Source organism: Phyllobates terribilis, unplaced genomic scaffold (assembly GCF_046119375.1).
Source record: "Phyllobates terribilis strain yellow unplaced genomic scaffold, ASM4611937v1 Scaffold_7__3_contigs__length_470593459, whole genome shotgun sequence".
Classification (NCBI taxonomy): domain Eukaryota; kingdom Metazoa; phylum Chordata; class Amphibia; order Anura; family Dendrobatidae; genus Phyllobates; species Phyllobates terribilis.
The window spans coordinates 246,685,074-246,702,426 of record NW_027362767.1 but is presented as its reverse complement, the minus strand read 5'-3'; the positions used below and the strand labels follow the sequence as shown (position 1 = coordinate 246,702,426).

The following is a 17,353-nucleotide window of genomic DNA, read 5'->3' as shown; positions in this document are numbered from 1 at the left end:
TATTGTACTAATGAAATTGGGGGTGGAAAGGACGTACAAAAAAACTCATGTATTATACATTCAAGGCCATTCCGTAGAATTCCCATTAATTCACAGATCATGATCATTTACACCACACACACGCGCGTTTCACTCCCAATATAATAAGTGCTTTCTTATTCTTTAGACACTACAGATTAATACCGCTTTGGTTTAACCTTATTGATCTTCTGCTATACTAATACCTGCACTGCAGATACCACTGTCAAGATACACTGTGCGAGGAGGTACCTTGTTTTTTTCATTTGTCACATACACGTATATTAAGATCTGGTAATTTGTGCCTATGCTGCTAGAAGTACCTGTAATCAGTGAAGCCAGTAAGAGATACATTTATTGGTATCAGCTTAAGGAACTCAACGCGTTTTACCTCCTGAGACTTTTAGAAGGCTTTTTCCTTTCCTGACCGCTTTGTCTAGGGCTTGGATACACAACATATTTTGGTCCTTTCTAATTTGTGCACATTTTAGAACAGGGTTGGGTTTGATCTTTAAAAAGGGAAATATAAGAGAGGAAGTAGCCAAAAAAACAGACATTCGATAAGCTTTTATCAACATGGGTGTATTACGGCTCCAATTTGTAGGGCAAAAAAAAAAAATGGGATGAGGCACCATGATGTGGTCAATCCCATCTTTGTAACTTATGTCATAATACTGCCACGTTAATAAGACGCAAAGCTGATTGGTATAGGGTGAGGAGTCCAACAAAGGTCAGGAACACCATTTAAACAGTAAGAAATCAAGAAATAAAAAGCTAAAAATGGACTGGGATAAGTGCTATAATGATACAAAAACATATCCAAATCCAGTCCTATATGGTCCTCATCTATACACAATAACCAGTAGGATCCAAACAGCCCATCAAAGTTTTTTAGTTGGGCCAACAAACCAGTCTTGTATCATAAATAATGTCAGTAAGATCCAAAGAGCCCAACAAAGTTTTTTTTAGTTAAGCCAACAAACCAGTCCTGTATCATAAATGATGTCAAAACTGCGATCTCCTAAATGAAATGGTTGTCTATGGCCCGAACCCAAGCCCTGAAGTCCTAAAACCCTTCATCTCCAATGAATGACTGATTAACTTTGTGTGTTACGGTCCCCAAAGAAGATGCTTGTCCTAGCTTTGTGACAAAGAAAATTGGATCAGATTATTACAAAAATTTCCCAAAGATGAGCTCCTTCTGCTTCATCATCTATATGTTCTCTTGAAAAAAAAAAAGCTTATTTCACTCAAGCCAGATATCCTCTAATCTCACCAATCATCTATTATTGGGCTTTACGGGTAAGAAGCTCCCAAAGCCTATAAACATTTTTTCCCCCAGTTACTAAAGTGCTTTTACATCGTTAAGTCTGACTGAACACATAGTGCCCGAGAGTTGATCCTGATGGCGTGACCTGATACTACCTTATCTGAAGGGCCCCCATTGGATTCTGGGAAATGCAGGCAGACTCCATTAATTTGTCAAGGCTTGGGAGGAATCCAAACGCAGAAAACGGGGTTGGGAAGGTTTCTAAAATATACATTAAGACTGATATCAAATCAATAAACTGCTCTTACATGACAAATTAACGCACTCTTAATCCATTTTGAGGATAGCCTGGTGCTGTGTTAGCAAGTCAAATGCTATCGTTCGAAAAAGTTTTGCAGATTACATTTTACCCTTGCCGGAGAGATAAACATCTAATTTTGGAGGATTACGTTATATGTGAGACATATTAACCAAGGACATGTGTAATAAGAGATAAATTAAGCAATCACCAAGCCTAAAGCCCTCAAAAGCCACCCTATCTGTGGTGACAACTTCAAGCTAAACCTTCGAACCGGTAGGTTGAGGTTATAATTGACGAACCTAAATTGGCAAGTCCAACCTACCTTCTATAGTAGTCAACCTAGTGTTGATCGAAAGACCAGGTGAAGCTCCACAGCAGTCAAGCCAAGACCCTCAACTAAAAGTCCAAGGCTTTGGGTCTACAACCTTGATTCCAGAACTTCCAACCAAGTCACTATTTAGCAATAAGCCCTCCAGGTCAAGACTGGGAACAAAGTTTCCATAAACTAGTAGAACCCCTCAAACCAAGACCTACAATGTTCAAACCAAGCGTCAATACCAGAAATATCAAAACCCAAAGCCAGTATTCTCAAATCTTATCTCTATAGCTGCTCACATGTATGAGCAAAGTGGTGGCCAAAATTGATGAATTTGACTCTCTTTACCAATTGTAGTCCATGTGCTTTGGTACAAAATCTGCCATGGTGGATTTTTCTTTCCAGCAGTCACCTATTACTTAAAATCTGTGTTAAGATTAGACAATGGGGTCTTCTTTTCTTCTTGGAAATTTTTAACTAAGCATGGTTGTAAAGGTTTGCAATGCTATCGAGAAAAGGAAGCATTGGACAACAGATTGGGTCATAAGTCTGAGGGCTGGTTTATATCTCATGCCCAAGACCCAGCTGAAATAATGGAACATGAAGACTAAAATCCTATCTGTTCTCCACAAACTTCACAAGGTCTGTAGTCCATCCAACCAAGAAAATTACCTTTTTGAGTCTAGCTCTTACAATGATGTTCAAAAACTCAGGCTAAATTTATAAGAATCAGTCAATACCCAGCATTTTTCAAGGACACTTGCTCCATCTTCTTGGGAGCAACTGACAAATGATACACACTATTTTTATAATAGCTTTCCTATATTCTACCTTATATCCCAAAGCACATTTTACAGATATTTCAAATCTGCCGATAATCCATTGACATTCACATAAAAGTTCTTCAATTAATTCCAGGACCATATTCCCAAAATCACAAATCCAGATTGTGGCCTACCCTCGTTCTCGAGGAACACCACTATCCCCAGGTTAGTATAATTTAGGCCAGAACAGGTATCATATGTCTATTGATACAAGGATGACTTGGGTGGCCAAAATTGTCCGACACCCCATGAAGTTCAGCCATGTTGTTATTGGTCTGTCTACCTTTCTAAAACTCAGAAATGCAAACACTGGGCCTGCTGATCTATTAAAAGTGCATATATTTGTAGAAAAAGACACATATATGACCTTCATTATAATACAGAAGTGTGTTAGGCATCACTATTTTTTTTTTAATAAACTATTCCCAAACTTCTGGAATTTTCTATGGCTTCTACCACTTTGTATCACTCCCATCCTGATACTGTAAAATCTTTGTCACATGCTGCCCTGTTCTCACTAATATAATCACATTAGTTAGGTCACTGTCTTGTACAAAATCAGTTCACTCATCTCCTGCTGACATCATTTTACAGAATAAAAAATATTCTGTGTTTTCATGCTTTATAACCCCAGCCCTGACCTCATAATCAATCATCGGAATGCCAGGTCACTGCTGGCAACAAAGTCAGCTCACACGCATCTCCTGCTGTTCTCCTCTTTCCAACAAATGCCCATTTTCTTTATTCTATCTTTTCCTGCTTTATATCCCTAGTTCTGTCTCATTTAGCCCTCTCTTCACAAGCCATCATGGGAATGACAAGTCACTGCAGTCCACAAAGTCAACTCACACATCTCCTGCTGTTGTCATCTTTCCCATATCATGTCCATTTACTAGATATTCTTTCCCATACCATGTCCATTTACTTGATATTCTATCTTTTCCCGCTTTATGAAACTAGTCCTGTCACGTTCCCATGGTTGATTATGAGGACAGGTCTAAATGACAGGTCACTGCGGCCCACAAAGTCAGCTCACACATCTCCAGCTATTGTCCTCTTTACCATAATATATCCATTTACTAGATATTCTATCTTTATCCGCTTTAAGAAACTAGTCCAGTCTTATTTAGCCATGTTCTCACAATCAATCAAGGGAATGACAAGTTACTGCCGCCCACAAAGTCAGTTCACAAGTTTCCTGCTGTTGCCATCATACCATATTCCCATCATTTACTTGATATTCTGTCTTTGCCCCACTTCATGAGACTAGCCCTATCCTCACTAGTAAAAATAAGAACAAACAGGTCACTGTCTCTCACAAGATGAACACACTCTTAACCTGCTGCCGTCATCCTTTACGCTCATCTGATAGTCTACTGAAGTAAAATGCACCATAAAACAAGCCATGTTGCAGCACCGGTTGTCAGAAGCAGTTACATTAGTTGTAATGCAAGAGAAGAAGTAAAGAAAATAATAAAAAAAAAAACCCCAATAATCTCCATTGTACAAAAATGCCGCGTTATGGCACCTAGACTTGTTCTGTAGATTCCAATTCCCATTAGGTCCTCTACCTTGAATGACTGATGTAAGTGATGGTGACATCTGTTTTACCCGTCAACAGATGAATGGCGCTGATTATATTGTTTTTTTTTTAATAGTTTTTTCTTACGTGCTTTTGAATGATAGATCGTTCAACCTGGTTGGAAGAGAAAAAACTAATGGATGCATTCATTAGAGTAAGTTCTGTTAATTTTTCTTTTTTTTTTTTTCTTAAAAAGGAGCCCGTTTTCGTCTTCTTATCTAAGGAGGCCACTTTCGACCCGGTGAATTTACAGTATAACGAATGCGATTATTTTTTTTTTTCCTTCATATTTTTCCTTTTGTACGTTTTTTTTTTTTTTCTTTTTTTTTTTTAGTTTTTGTTTTTTTGTTGTTGTTTTTAATACAAGCAGAATAAAAATCACATTTTAGTCAGGCAAAAGTAGCAGTTCTGAGGGTAAGTGGCTGATCACATTTGTTTTGTATTAGTAATTCATGCAAGCAGTGCTAATATTACACATCCCTTCTAGGTCACCGTCCGGACGCTCGGCCGTCTTCTCACTTCTTTTTTTTTCTCTATAATGTCCCACTGTAGGCGGCGTCTTGTCTTCTCACCGGGGTTTCTGGCCTGCTAGTAGAGCCCGAGGTTTGTTCAAACGGTGGCGGAGGTGTGCTCTGGTTATCGGGTGCCAATGGATCAGTGCCACCAACCTCCTGGATGACGGAGCCGGTTGCCCCCTCGGCCTCCTGGTTCTGTTCGAAAGGGGGGTTGGAGTTGTTGGTGAGGTCAATGTTTGCTGTGTTAGTTCTCAAAGAGACTATGGCGCCAGAATCGCTTCTCCGCTCAGCGTAGATTCGTTGCTCGAACGCCTGTGCCGGACTCGGCTGGAAATCGGACTCTAGTGTGACCCCAGCGGCTGTGGCACCCATAACGGAGCGATACATCTCCACGCCATCTGGCAACATAGATTTTATTTTGGGGAGCCAACGCTTGCGCACTCTGCGGGCGTTGGTGCACATATCTGCGGCTATGACATTCATCTCGCTTTCCTTAAAGTTTGGTGCAAAATTCTGACAATATACTGGAGAAACAATACAAGAAAATTAAAATATAGGCGTTACAAATGAGCACAAATTACAAGAAAGCAAAACTGTACATCAGAGTTTACGACGGAATAAGGGGACGCGCGTTGGGCATATCACAGTCTAAGGGTAATGTTTACAGAACTGGGTCTCCCGTCGTCTTCTGGTTCCCCCATTTTGCAGCATTTGGGGGTCAGTTATTGGTTTTGGCACTCTCTGTTATGTATTGCTGTACCAGCCCATGAATAAACCGTATACCACCCCCATCCCCGAACCGCATTCACAGTAGTACAAGTCTATGTAAAGGAAGGGTGCACCAAATGCTCGGAGCAGGTTATTCTAGCCAATAAGTACAGTACTATAATCTGCCTTATCATGTGTGCCTTTCACCTGCAGCAATAAATTACTTGCGTGTGACTTTTATAGACTTCCAAGAGGTCAGTTTAGGACTTCCGTGCATACTAATCTTTAGTGACTAAGCAAAAAAATAACCCAAACACCTACAGAAAAGTACAAAACAAGTTAACCGCCCCTTTAAATTTGATGTTATTTGTCATTTCTTCCAGCTCCTTCCCCCCTTTAATGTATATTGTTAAATATTGATTTACTTCAAGACAGGCATTTTGCTAAATTAATTGTGACAATATTTAGGTCACTGCCGCTGCCACATTCAGCTCAATCATCTTCTGTTGTTGTCATCATTACTGCAATCTAACCAATTGCTTGAATGTCTGTCTTTCTCCACTATATGAAACGAGTCCTGTCCATGCCAGTAATCACAGGAGAGACAGGTCCCTTTCTCCCACAAGGTAAACACACTCTTAAACTGCAGTAATAATTTTTCACAATAATAATAAAAAAAATGATGGGTAACTAATTAAATTTTAATTGGCAGCCATTAAATATCTGTGCCATGTGATTCATTCAAATCAATGCTAGATAACATTAGGTCACTGTCGCTGACAAAGTCCGCTCACTCATCTCCTGCTGTTATCATTGTTGTAATATGAATATTTACAGGATTTTTGGTCTTTCCTAACTTCATGAAACTAGTCCTATCCTTGCTAATAGTTTCATTAAGTAGGGAAAGACTGAAAATTAGATTACAACCAAAAGGTGTTTGTGAGTTGACTTGGACAGCGTCAGTGACCTAATATTAACTACCATTGATTGAATGAACCACATGACACAGATTTCTAATGGTGGCCATTTAAAATTTCATTAGTTCCCATCATTTTTTTAATTATTGTGAAGAAGTAAGGCAGCAGGTTAAGAGTGTTTTTATATTGTGAGTGAAAGTGAACTGACTCCTGTAATTATTAGCAAGGACAGGACTAATCACAGGAGTGATAGGTCACTTTCTCCCACAAGACAAACACTCTCTTAACCTGCTGACATCTTTCTTCACAATAATAAAAAAAAATTATGGGAACTAATGACATTTTAATTGGCCGTCATTAGAAATCTGTATCATGTGGTTCATTCAATCAAACGCTAGGTTATGGTTAGGTCACTGTGCTGACAAAGTCAGTTCACAAATCATCTGCTGTTGACATCATTGTTATAATCTGACAATTTACTAGATTTTTGATCTTTCCCCATTTCACAAAACTAGTTCTGTGTTTCCTAGTAATCATAGGAGTGACAGGTCACTTTCTCCCACAAGATAAACATACTCTTAACATGCTGCCATCATCATTCACAATAATAATAAAAAAAAAATAATAATATTGAGAACTAAAGTTTTTCTTGAGGTCTGCTGATTTATCACACTTCGTGCAGGAGACTTGCGTGCTCATTTTCTACCTCCACACACACACACACACACACACACACACACACACAACATAACATAATGGTTCTTACACTTAACAGCATTCAGAACCCTGCTGTCCAGAGGTTTTCTGCTTGGGTCGCTGGTCGAGGAGCGTATTCCTGTCCCACAGCTATTAGCCAGAGTGTTACTGAAACGAGCAAATGACAGCACATTAAAAAACCCTGATGAAGGTCAGGCAGTATCTTTTATTATGACCAAAAATGAAACCATCAACAAGCAGGTCTTCAAAAAGCTGACTAGCTCATTAACATACATGCCAGACATTTACAAAGACATGACCATCTAATTTGCATGGTGATCAATCTGGCTTATAGCCCAATCAAGTCACTAAGTAGTCGAGATCTGCTAAAAGTAACTTTTTGATGGTTTCCAGTGAGCAAACTGTCATGTAAAAGCAAAACAAAGTAAAAATGATTTGTAAGGAATAAAAAAAACAATGGCTGCTTTCTTCCATAAACAGCACCACCCCTGAATACAGGTTGTGAATGGTATTGCAGCACAGTGCTATACAAGCTGCAATACCACACACAACCTATGGGTAGGGGTGGCGCTGTTTCCGGAACAGTATGTATGATGTTAGAATGGAAAAAAGTGTGGAAGAATCCAGATTTCGAGAACCTACCGGTCAAAAAATGTTGCAAGGAGTCGTCTTAACAGGACCTTATGCTTCACACCTGCGCAAAGGTGGCAGTTCATGAGTTGTCCGCGGGTGATATAAACGCCAGACCCTATGGAAACATACGATTTGTTAAAGATTATTTCCCCTGAAAATAAAAGGAAAAACTATGAGTTGTACTTGTGTGAGGCTTCTTCACATCCTCATCAATATAAAGGGTGACAACTTAGTGCAGGGTGTCTTATGAGGGTTGTCAGGTTGGCTGTGCAAGCAAACAGTAATTAGGATAGTCCTCCAATTCTGGTCCAGGGTTAGAATAATCGTCCATGGATATATAGCAGCTCAGCGCCATTAAAGTGAAGGTGGCTGAGCTGCAATACCACATACAACCTGTAGACAGGGTGGCGCTGTTTTGAGAGGTACTCCTGGACAACTGATTTAAAAGGTAGATATCATTGTCAAAAGGTGTAAATATGTTACAGGGGGTGCAAAGTGTTGCTGATCTGTGGGGGTCCGGTACCTGAGATCCCAATCGATTTATCAAAACACTGCTCCTGCATAATCTGTCTGCAAGCACGGATGGGGTTAATAGTAAGTCTATGGGTCTGTGCATGCAACTCTTGCAGGAGCTGCATGCTTCCCACTGGTATTTTGGGGTCTTAGGTCCTGCCCCCCCCCATCGATGAGCAGCAATTTGCAACCCTTGAAACATGTTTAACTAAGCTCAGGATGAACAGATCTGGTGATGCCACTCAAGACATCTTGAGGGCTACAAGATAAGATGATGATAATATATTGCGTCACGATAGTTAATAACAGGCATTCAATTAATAAAAGGGGTTGTCTGGTTTAGAAACCATTTTTTTTTCTATAAACAGCGCCACTTCTGTTTGTGGTTATGTCTGGTAGTGCAGCATTCACGCAAAAAAAGAAATTCTAATTCAGAATCACCCCTCTAAGGCTCTTCTGCCTCAGATCTGGCCTCCATAGACATCCATCAATTTCACGCCGCTCAGGGCATCTCTATCTGGAACTGAACTGGTTAACCCCATCGTCATGTGAAATGAAGGATGAAAATGATAATTTCTCACTCCATTAAGGAGAAGAAAAAAAATATAAAAAAAATAAAAAAAAACTAAAAAGGAAAGGATGCTTCTCTGCGATGAAGAGGCCGACGGTAAACCTTTTTATAAATCACAGCCCCCGATAAATCGATGGAATCAGAAAGCCAGCGAGGAGCTCCGGCGAGCGCTCTCCGCCTCCCCCCATCCTCGGCTCTAGTCTTCTTTACCTTGAATGAACTCCCACACGCAGACCGGCAGCGCGGAGATCTGCGGGTATTGATTCTAATTATATACTGCTGACTGCAGAGGAGCGGAACTCCAGCCCCTCTAGTCAAGTCAATATGCACACTGCCAGATCGGGAGGGGGCTGCATCCCAACACTGCCAGCTTCACCCTGCGCCATAGGCGGCACCACCGCTGCCTGAATGGCATTCCTGAGCACGGGAAGGTGGCACTGAGAACACTTCATTACCCTTTTATATGTATAGAGGGCTTCATAGAGTCATGTTATACACTGTAGACCTGACCAAAATGGACAGAATGTACAAAGCCGTGCCAAGGTCCACGGCATCACATGCACAACAGCGGGTTTACCGCTCTACCACACCGGCCGGGCCCCTACACAAGTCACTATATCCTAGAATCATACCCATACGAAATATTAAAAAGAATACATAGCTATACCTCTATATAGTTATACACTTACATACATATACACACACACTGCACACATATAAAAACATACACACTATACATATACAGTGCACACATACACACTATACACTGTATACATACAATCATACAGTGTACACATATACATACACTGCACACACACACTATACACATGCACTATATACATGCACACAGTCATACACTGTACACAAACACACACTGCACATATACATACACACTGGACACATACATACTGTACTCATAGTACACATACTGTATACATACTATACACACACTGTACACCTACACAGTACACATACTGTACATATACACATACTATACACATACACACTGTACACATACTGTACATCTATACACACACTACACATACACAACACATATTGTACACATACACAGTACATATACTGTACATATATACATACATACAATACACATACATTGTACACATACTGTACATATACACATACACACTGTACACATACTGTACACATACACACTGTACATATACACATACACACTGTACACATACTGTACATATATACATACTATACACATACACAACACATACTGTACACATACACAGTACACATACTGTACATATATACATACTATACACACACTGTACACATACTGCACATATACTGTACACATACTGTACATATCATATATACATACTGCAAACATACACATACTATACACACACTGTACACATACACAACACACATACTGTACATATATACATACTATACACACACTGTACTCATACACAACACATGCACACGGTACATATATATATATAATATACACAATGTACACATACACACTGTACACATACTGTACATATGTATACATACTATACACACTGTACACATACACAACACATACTGTACACATACACATACTGTACATACATACTATACACACTGTACACATACACAACACATACTGTACACATACACATACTGTACATACATACTATACACACTGTACACATACATACACAACACATACTGTACATATATCAATACTATACACATACACTGTACATATATACATACTATAAACATACACACTGTACACATACACACTGTACACATACTGTACATATATACATACTATAAGCATACGTACTGTACACATATACATACTATACACATACACACTGTACACATACACAACACATATACATATGTATGTGTACAGTGTATGCAAGTTGAGCAAAAAGATTTGCAGGAGCCTGGTTCAGTGACCAGATCAGTAGTCCGTGGCCATTGGATCAGAGCCCCTAGCGCCTCTTCCAATTAGTACAATTAGTAGATCCAACGTGATGATGTCATTGCAGCGTGACACACGTATGATGTCACACCTGACCTACTAATCAGAAGAGGCATCGGGGATACCAGCAGGTAGAGGTAGATTTGTAGGGTCCTGGTCTGACAGCCACCAAGGTCCTAAGAATCTTTTTGCTCGACTCAAATATATACATTAAATATACAAAAATGGGAGAAGAGAGCAAAGGCTGTGCATTTCTGTGAAGCCTGGGTGACTCAGTGATCAAAAGTGCACTCCATGGCTGGTAATTATGGCTGTTGTAAGCTAGCTACAAGCGTACTCACCTCTTCAATCCCTCACCAATGTGGTGCAGTGTGCCACTGGTGTTTGTGAGACATCGGTGGGGGACTAAAGTGGCCCTTACCGGCTTATCTTTTTGGCATATTATAACATTTGCACCTTTTTGTTTCCCTGAGGGCTATCTGCAGTCCTATGTAAAGCCACAGAGCATGCAGAGTGGGCTGGGATTGCTTTTTGGACCTCCTGCTATTCCTTCTACTAAAAATCCTTATCTTCTTCTCAGCAAGGAACAACAAATTAATGGGATTGTCCAGTCCAATAGCGCCACACCTGTTGGAGTTTGTGAGCGGTATTGCAGCTTCGCTTCCTTTTAATGGAGCAGCGTTGCAATAGTAGACACAAATCATGGACTTTGGAGAAAGCAGACTTTTTTTTTTATCGCCAAGGGAATAAAGGCATCCCAGAAAGGCACTTTAGAGGTTAATGTGACAGGTTCGGAAGAGAAAAAAAATGTTGGCATCTCCGAGAAAAGGGAGGAAGGAAGAGGGGGAATAAAGCCCCTAACACCTGCCAATGGTGATATTAATGCAGGGGAGAGGAAATAAAACAGGCGCTACATGTATTATGAGCCGGAGATATTAATCTGCCTTCCGCAGATTGAAAAATGCAAATTGTCGCCATCCACAGGTGTGCCGAGACACGATTTACAGTTGTGCCTCACTGTGAAAATAACCCGTGTCACATTTAATAGCGGCACATAAAATGTAAACTGCAACAAAATGAATATTCTAGCGGCATAACGAGTGTTGGTATTCTGTATGCTAACAACCATTTACAGTGCCCGCGCCATTGTGCTGTGCGGGGAAATTGATTTTGTTGGAAATGTACACAGCACTTTGGATGGCGGGCTTGTTTAGTGGATGTGACGGTTTAGGAGAGGCCACTTAGAAAGGATAAACCTGAAGTCTGGATGCGGAGCGTCCCCGGATAATGTCTGCATGCAGAGGCGTCTGCCAAGACCACCCATGGTCGCTGTTAGGAATGAGTCCTCTCTACTTGCAGATACCTGGTACAAGCTGTACCCGGAATAGATGGCATCTGGCACAGACACAATACACTTCAAATCCTATGTATATTCATGTCGCTGACTCTAACAGGAGCTGTCAGGCCGCCTGAGGCATCTGCTCTAGGTTCTGGTTTCCTTTGTCCAACTCCACCGGCATCCTCCATCCACCGAAGACGGATGTGGGCTCTAGTGGAAGGCATGGGGTGGTAATTACTAGCTAAAACATCTTTTGACTGTCTGAAGACCAATTTGGTCCTGAAACGCGTGGCCACTCAACCAATGGACTTCCACAATTTATCCATGTTGGACTATAAACCCATGTCATAGATAGTAAGCCCCCAAACATTTTGTTAGTTGCATTCTATAAATGAAATCTGGGTGGTCACAGATGAGCATTTTTCCAAGGTCAATGGGAAACCCACTCTTCTTGGTAGTTCTGTACGAGGTCTGGAATGACTCTTTAAATATCAAAACATGGCCTTATCCATCAAGAATTCCAATAAGGGAAGGTTGCCCATCAAGAAGCATCTCATATAAGATAATGGAGAGGTTGTACATAATCTTCAAAGAGGGAAATTAGTCCAACTGGCATGAGAGTATTTTTGTGTCCGATGCTCCACATGTAGGGCCTCAACCGATAGCTTGAGGAATCAGTAATTAAGAGCAAATCTTTCATAAGGAGTGAGAGTCCATCCTTCAGAACCGATCCTTCTGATATAACTCTCAATAAAGGATGGTTTCAAACGAGAACACTCCACAATGTCCAGACCGGTCACTGGTCTCTTGACCGGAACTCAACAGCCTCATAGACATATAAGAGGTTGTCGAGCTGAAGTCAGGAGACTCGTGGTTCAGTCTGGACATCACATGTGTCAGACATGTGAAACTTGCCTTATTTATAGGCAAGTTATCATTAAGGAGGATCTCACATCAGATTTCACCCTACAAACTGCACACACAGTGAAATAGACTTGATGAGGATGTTGAACTTACTTTGAAAATCCATGACAGCATGGCTGCGCAGTTCTGAAATTAAGTTGACCATTTTATAAGTCCAGCAAGATCATAACTCATACGATGTTTTTTTTATTACTATAGTGGACTATAGACCACCTATCATATAGTTATCACCCTTTTAAGCAATGTCCAAGTTTCCCACCATCCAGCCCACACTGGAGCCCCAACCAAACCCCTTTGACCCCTCTCCACTCTGTCCAGGTTTTGTCTAGAAATAAAATCTTTTTTTTTCAACCTAATAATCTAATACAACACGAAAATGAGAGAAAAAAAGCCAAAAACAAAGAAGAGTGGTAGCGAGAACGGCCATTTCCGTTCAGACCAATATTGAGAACAGTCAGTCTCCAATCATTATGGATTACGTGAGTAGCAGAGGAGTGTTACCTGCAACTAGTTCCAACTTTTCTCCGGGGTCTCCCTCCGAGTAGAGCTTGGGGTGGCAGCGGTATCCAATCTGACTTATCAAGCTGGCAGGAAGTGCCACCAAGTCTCGGCGGATTAGGACGCAGGAACGATTCTCCATCGAGGTTTGGATCTGATCCGCTTTCTCCTGTCCCACTGATTGGAAAAGAAGAATTGCTGATAAGGAAAATATCAAAGTCATAGGCTGCAATTTCCAGTTTCATCAGAAGTCTTCATTTATGACAACAATAATTACTATTATTACTATTAATTATTCAATGCCATCATATTTAGCCAGGGTCAAACTGACCATTTGGGCATTAGGATAATGCCAAACAGACCATGGCACGGGCATTAGAGAAAACACTACAACTAGTCATCTACAACAATCCCTAGCAGGGTATTCCTGACAATCACGAGCATTGATCACGCCACTGAGACCACCATGTTTTTGAAAAATGTGGTCCTGTGGCCCCATGCTTTTGAGAGTGTGTGGCAATAAGTGTGCTATGACCAGTAGTTGTATCCTGTAATGGCAGGGGGGCAATGACCACTCTTAGTCCAAACTTGTCCTTCAACAGTTCAAAACATTACTGAATCAAAATGGACACAGTCTACATAAGGTGCCAACCAGTATAACTGTGAACGGGTCACCAACACTGACAAATGCAACACAATAATGTCCAAAAATACTTTGTGCTGCTGGAATCTTGCTTCTGTAGCTAGTTATGTATAATGTCCACCTCCACTCATCTCACCAAGAATCAAGACATGGTGTTGCTCTTCCAACACTAATCACACAAAATTAGTTAACAAGTCACTGCCTCCCACAAGATCAACATACTCATCTCCTGCTGTTGGAATGAAGGTCTAAAAGGAATGAGAACAAAAGGCTAATCAGAAAATGATGGTCACTGTCATGGCAATCTTATTCTTTTTTACTGGGCATGGTATGAGATCATATAGAAGCCCAACTGGCCATATATGTGAGTGGATGAGTTCCGGTTGAGATTGTGTGTGGCACCACCATTAGATTAACACAACTTAAATGTGTCATGGCTCCTTCAGTCTGGTCTTGTAACAGTTACTCTTCGCAGTAATCACACCACATGAGCAGGCAAGTCAGTGCCCTCTACAAGATCAACACACTCATCTCCTGCTATTGGAATGAAGGTTAAAAAGGAATGAGAACAAAAAACTATCAGAAAATGATAGTCCATGTTAGGTGATCTCATTCTTCTTCAATAAGCCAGACTAGTCATATCTGTGAATAGATGAGATCCGGATAAGATTGTGTTTGGCACTATCCCTAGATTAATGCAACAGAAGGGTGCCATGGCTACAGCTCTCTTGTTTTGTGATTACATGACAAGACTTCTAGAGCCACTTGGGTTGCATTAATCTAAGGAATGTGCCACACACTCTCTCATCCGAATCTTAACTACTCACATAAATGGCCATACGGGCTTAGAACGTAATCCCACCCCATGCCCAGTGAAAAAGAATGAGATCGTCTAACATGGACTATCATTTTTTGATAGTTTTTTTGTTCTCGTCCCTTTTAAACCTTCATTCCAGCAGCAGGAAATGAGTATGTTGATCTTGTGGGAGGCTTGGTAACTCAAGTGGTGCAATTACTATGGCGAGTAACCATTGCAGGACATAAGTGGGCAAGTCACAGACTCCCACAAGATCAACACTCTCATCTCTTGCTGTTGGAATGAAGGTCTAAATGGTCAGAAAACAAAAAAACTATAAAAAAAAAGATGGAATCAAAGTTATGACATTCTATTTTTCTACACGGAGTATGGTATTTGATTTTATTCCAAGCCAGTCTATCCATATGTGTGACAGGATAGGATATGGTCATTCATCCTGGTTATTATTACACAGTGGGGTTCGTAGAAGATATCTATGAGTTTTTGTTAATGATGAGGCGATGTATCCAAGTTCCTTTAGCCCCCCATCCCACACTCACTCATTAGGTTTTACTCTAGGGGGCTGTATGATGCTACTAGAATCAAGAGGTGGTATTTAGAGGGAAAGGCGCCAATTCTTTCCTCCACAGGCCCCATAGCTACAGCATGGCAAATCTCCATTGCAAACACCCTAATTGTCCAAGTTAAAAACCAAGATACTTGAAGGTCATAGCCCAAAAGCTCCAGTTACTTCCAAATCCAGAAATCTAATAAGTCCATAACAAACCACCAGACTTTAAATAAGAATTATATCAGCGGGTCAGCAACTATGGGGAAATTATTACAGGTCACATGAATTTATACATGTGCAATAAGGCAAACAATAGTGCAGAACTGGGTGTAAAGAGCCCCCGGGGTCACTGTGCCGAGAACATGCTGAGGGCATCATTCATCTCAATAAAGACCATGAAAGGAACACGCCAGTAGCCAGGCAGTGCACACGACGAGCGGAATACTAACACCGCCACTAACAATGACGCTTTCTTCTGCAAACCTTACATAAAAGACACAATTCATGCATCCCTCAACCACTCTCATTGTTTATTTCGCATAATATATAGAGCGTAAGCTCTTCAGCCTTGGTAATGTGCATTCTGCTTGATATATATTAAATTAATTCGATCTTCAGTGGCCCTAAGGTAAGAAAAGGTTTTACAAAGAAAGACTCCATCAAGCAGCTCCTTACTAGTAATGTATTTCCAGCTTTACAGTAATATGACCACTAGGTGGTGCTCACTGTACTTTAAAATTAGCAATACTTTCATTTTAAAGGGAGTTGTCCCTTCTCAAAAATATGTAATTATTTTTAGGTGTGTGTGTGTGTGTGGGGGGGGGGGGGGTAAATGGCGCTGTTCTCCTGAATCCAGCGCTGTTTTTCTTTTGTTCCTATGCCTTTCTGTTCCTCAGATATGGCCCATTCTTCCCTGTATACATAAATCTAGACTTGTTAGACAACTGGGTGTTGTTCTCAGTAAAACGCCCACAGAGAAAAGTTCAGGGCCACACCCATTTGGATACATAGATGAGGTTTACATACAGGGAAGAGGGGCCCATATCTCCGGAATGGAAAAGCACAGGAATAAAAGAAAAACAGAGCAGAATTCTGGAGAACGGCGGCATTTACGCCAAGTAAAAATAATTACATATTTATGGCAAGTAACAGTTCTCCTTTAAATATTTAAAGGGATTTCTTTTTAATAACTATAAGTCGAGGGTCACACAGGCCTAAAATTCTAGTTATTTCAACATATACTCCAACTATTTGTAGGCTGAAGTAATGATAGTAGAGACAAACACATCAGATACCTGGTTGATTTCTCATGACATGTTTGTGATTTGTGCTTTGCTCATTGAAACAAATAATTGAAAGACTTAAAGGGATTGCATATGATTAGAAAAACATGACCTGCTTTCTTTCAAAAACAGCGCTACATTTGTCTACAGGTTGTGTTTGGTATTGCAGCTGAACACTGTTTAACTCAATGGAGCTGAGCTGCAATACCAGACCCAACTTGTAGACAATTGTGGCGCTGTTTGGGAAAGAATGTAGCCGCTATGCTTTTGACTAATCATATTGTGTGGATTACTTTTTTCATATCTAGCTCTAAATTTCAAAAGCCAGCGACATCTCTGGTCATTGACATGCTATATAGAGGTCCTACTGCAAAAATTGGCCCTCATTTTAATCTGGTAAATGGAAGCTTGTGGGCCCCAATGCAAAATCTCCAACATGGCCCCCAACTATTATGGGATTTTA

General features: G+C 40.5%; 1 protein-coding gene across 14 annotated transcripts in view; it reads right to left on the bottom strand.

Annotated features, from left to right (window-relative positions):
• Positions 1–271: 271 nt before the first annotated feature.
• NACC2 (NACC family member 2) overlaps positions 272–17,353 on the bottom strand; it is a 209,015-nt gene continuing 191,933 nt past the window's right edge. For 13 of the 14 annotated variants that reach the window (XM_073640148.1, XM_073640151.1, XM_073640153.1 and 10 more), the window contains 4 exons: positions 13,601–13,795; positions 7,811–7,916; positions 7,218–7,315; positions 272–5,350 (listed from right to left, as the gene is read on the bottom strand). In XM_073640148.1, the coding sequence (XP_073496249.1) occupies positions 4,845–5,350; positions 7,218–7,315; positions 7,811–7,916; positions 13,601–13,795 (905 nt within the window). In that variant the 3' untranslated portion in view covers positions 272–4,844. The remainder of the gene's footprint in view (positions 5,351–7,217; positions 7,316–7,810; positions 7,917–13,600; positions 13,796–17,353) is intronic. The other variant, XM_073640162.1, reaches the window with a different exon arrangement.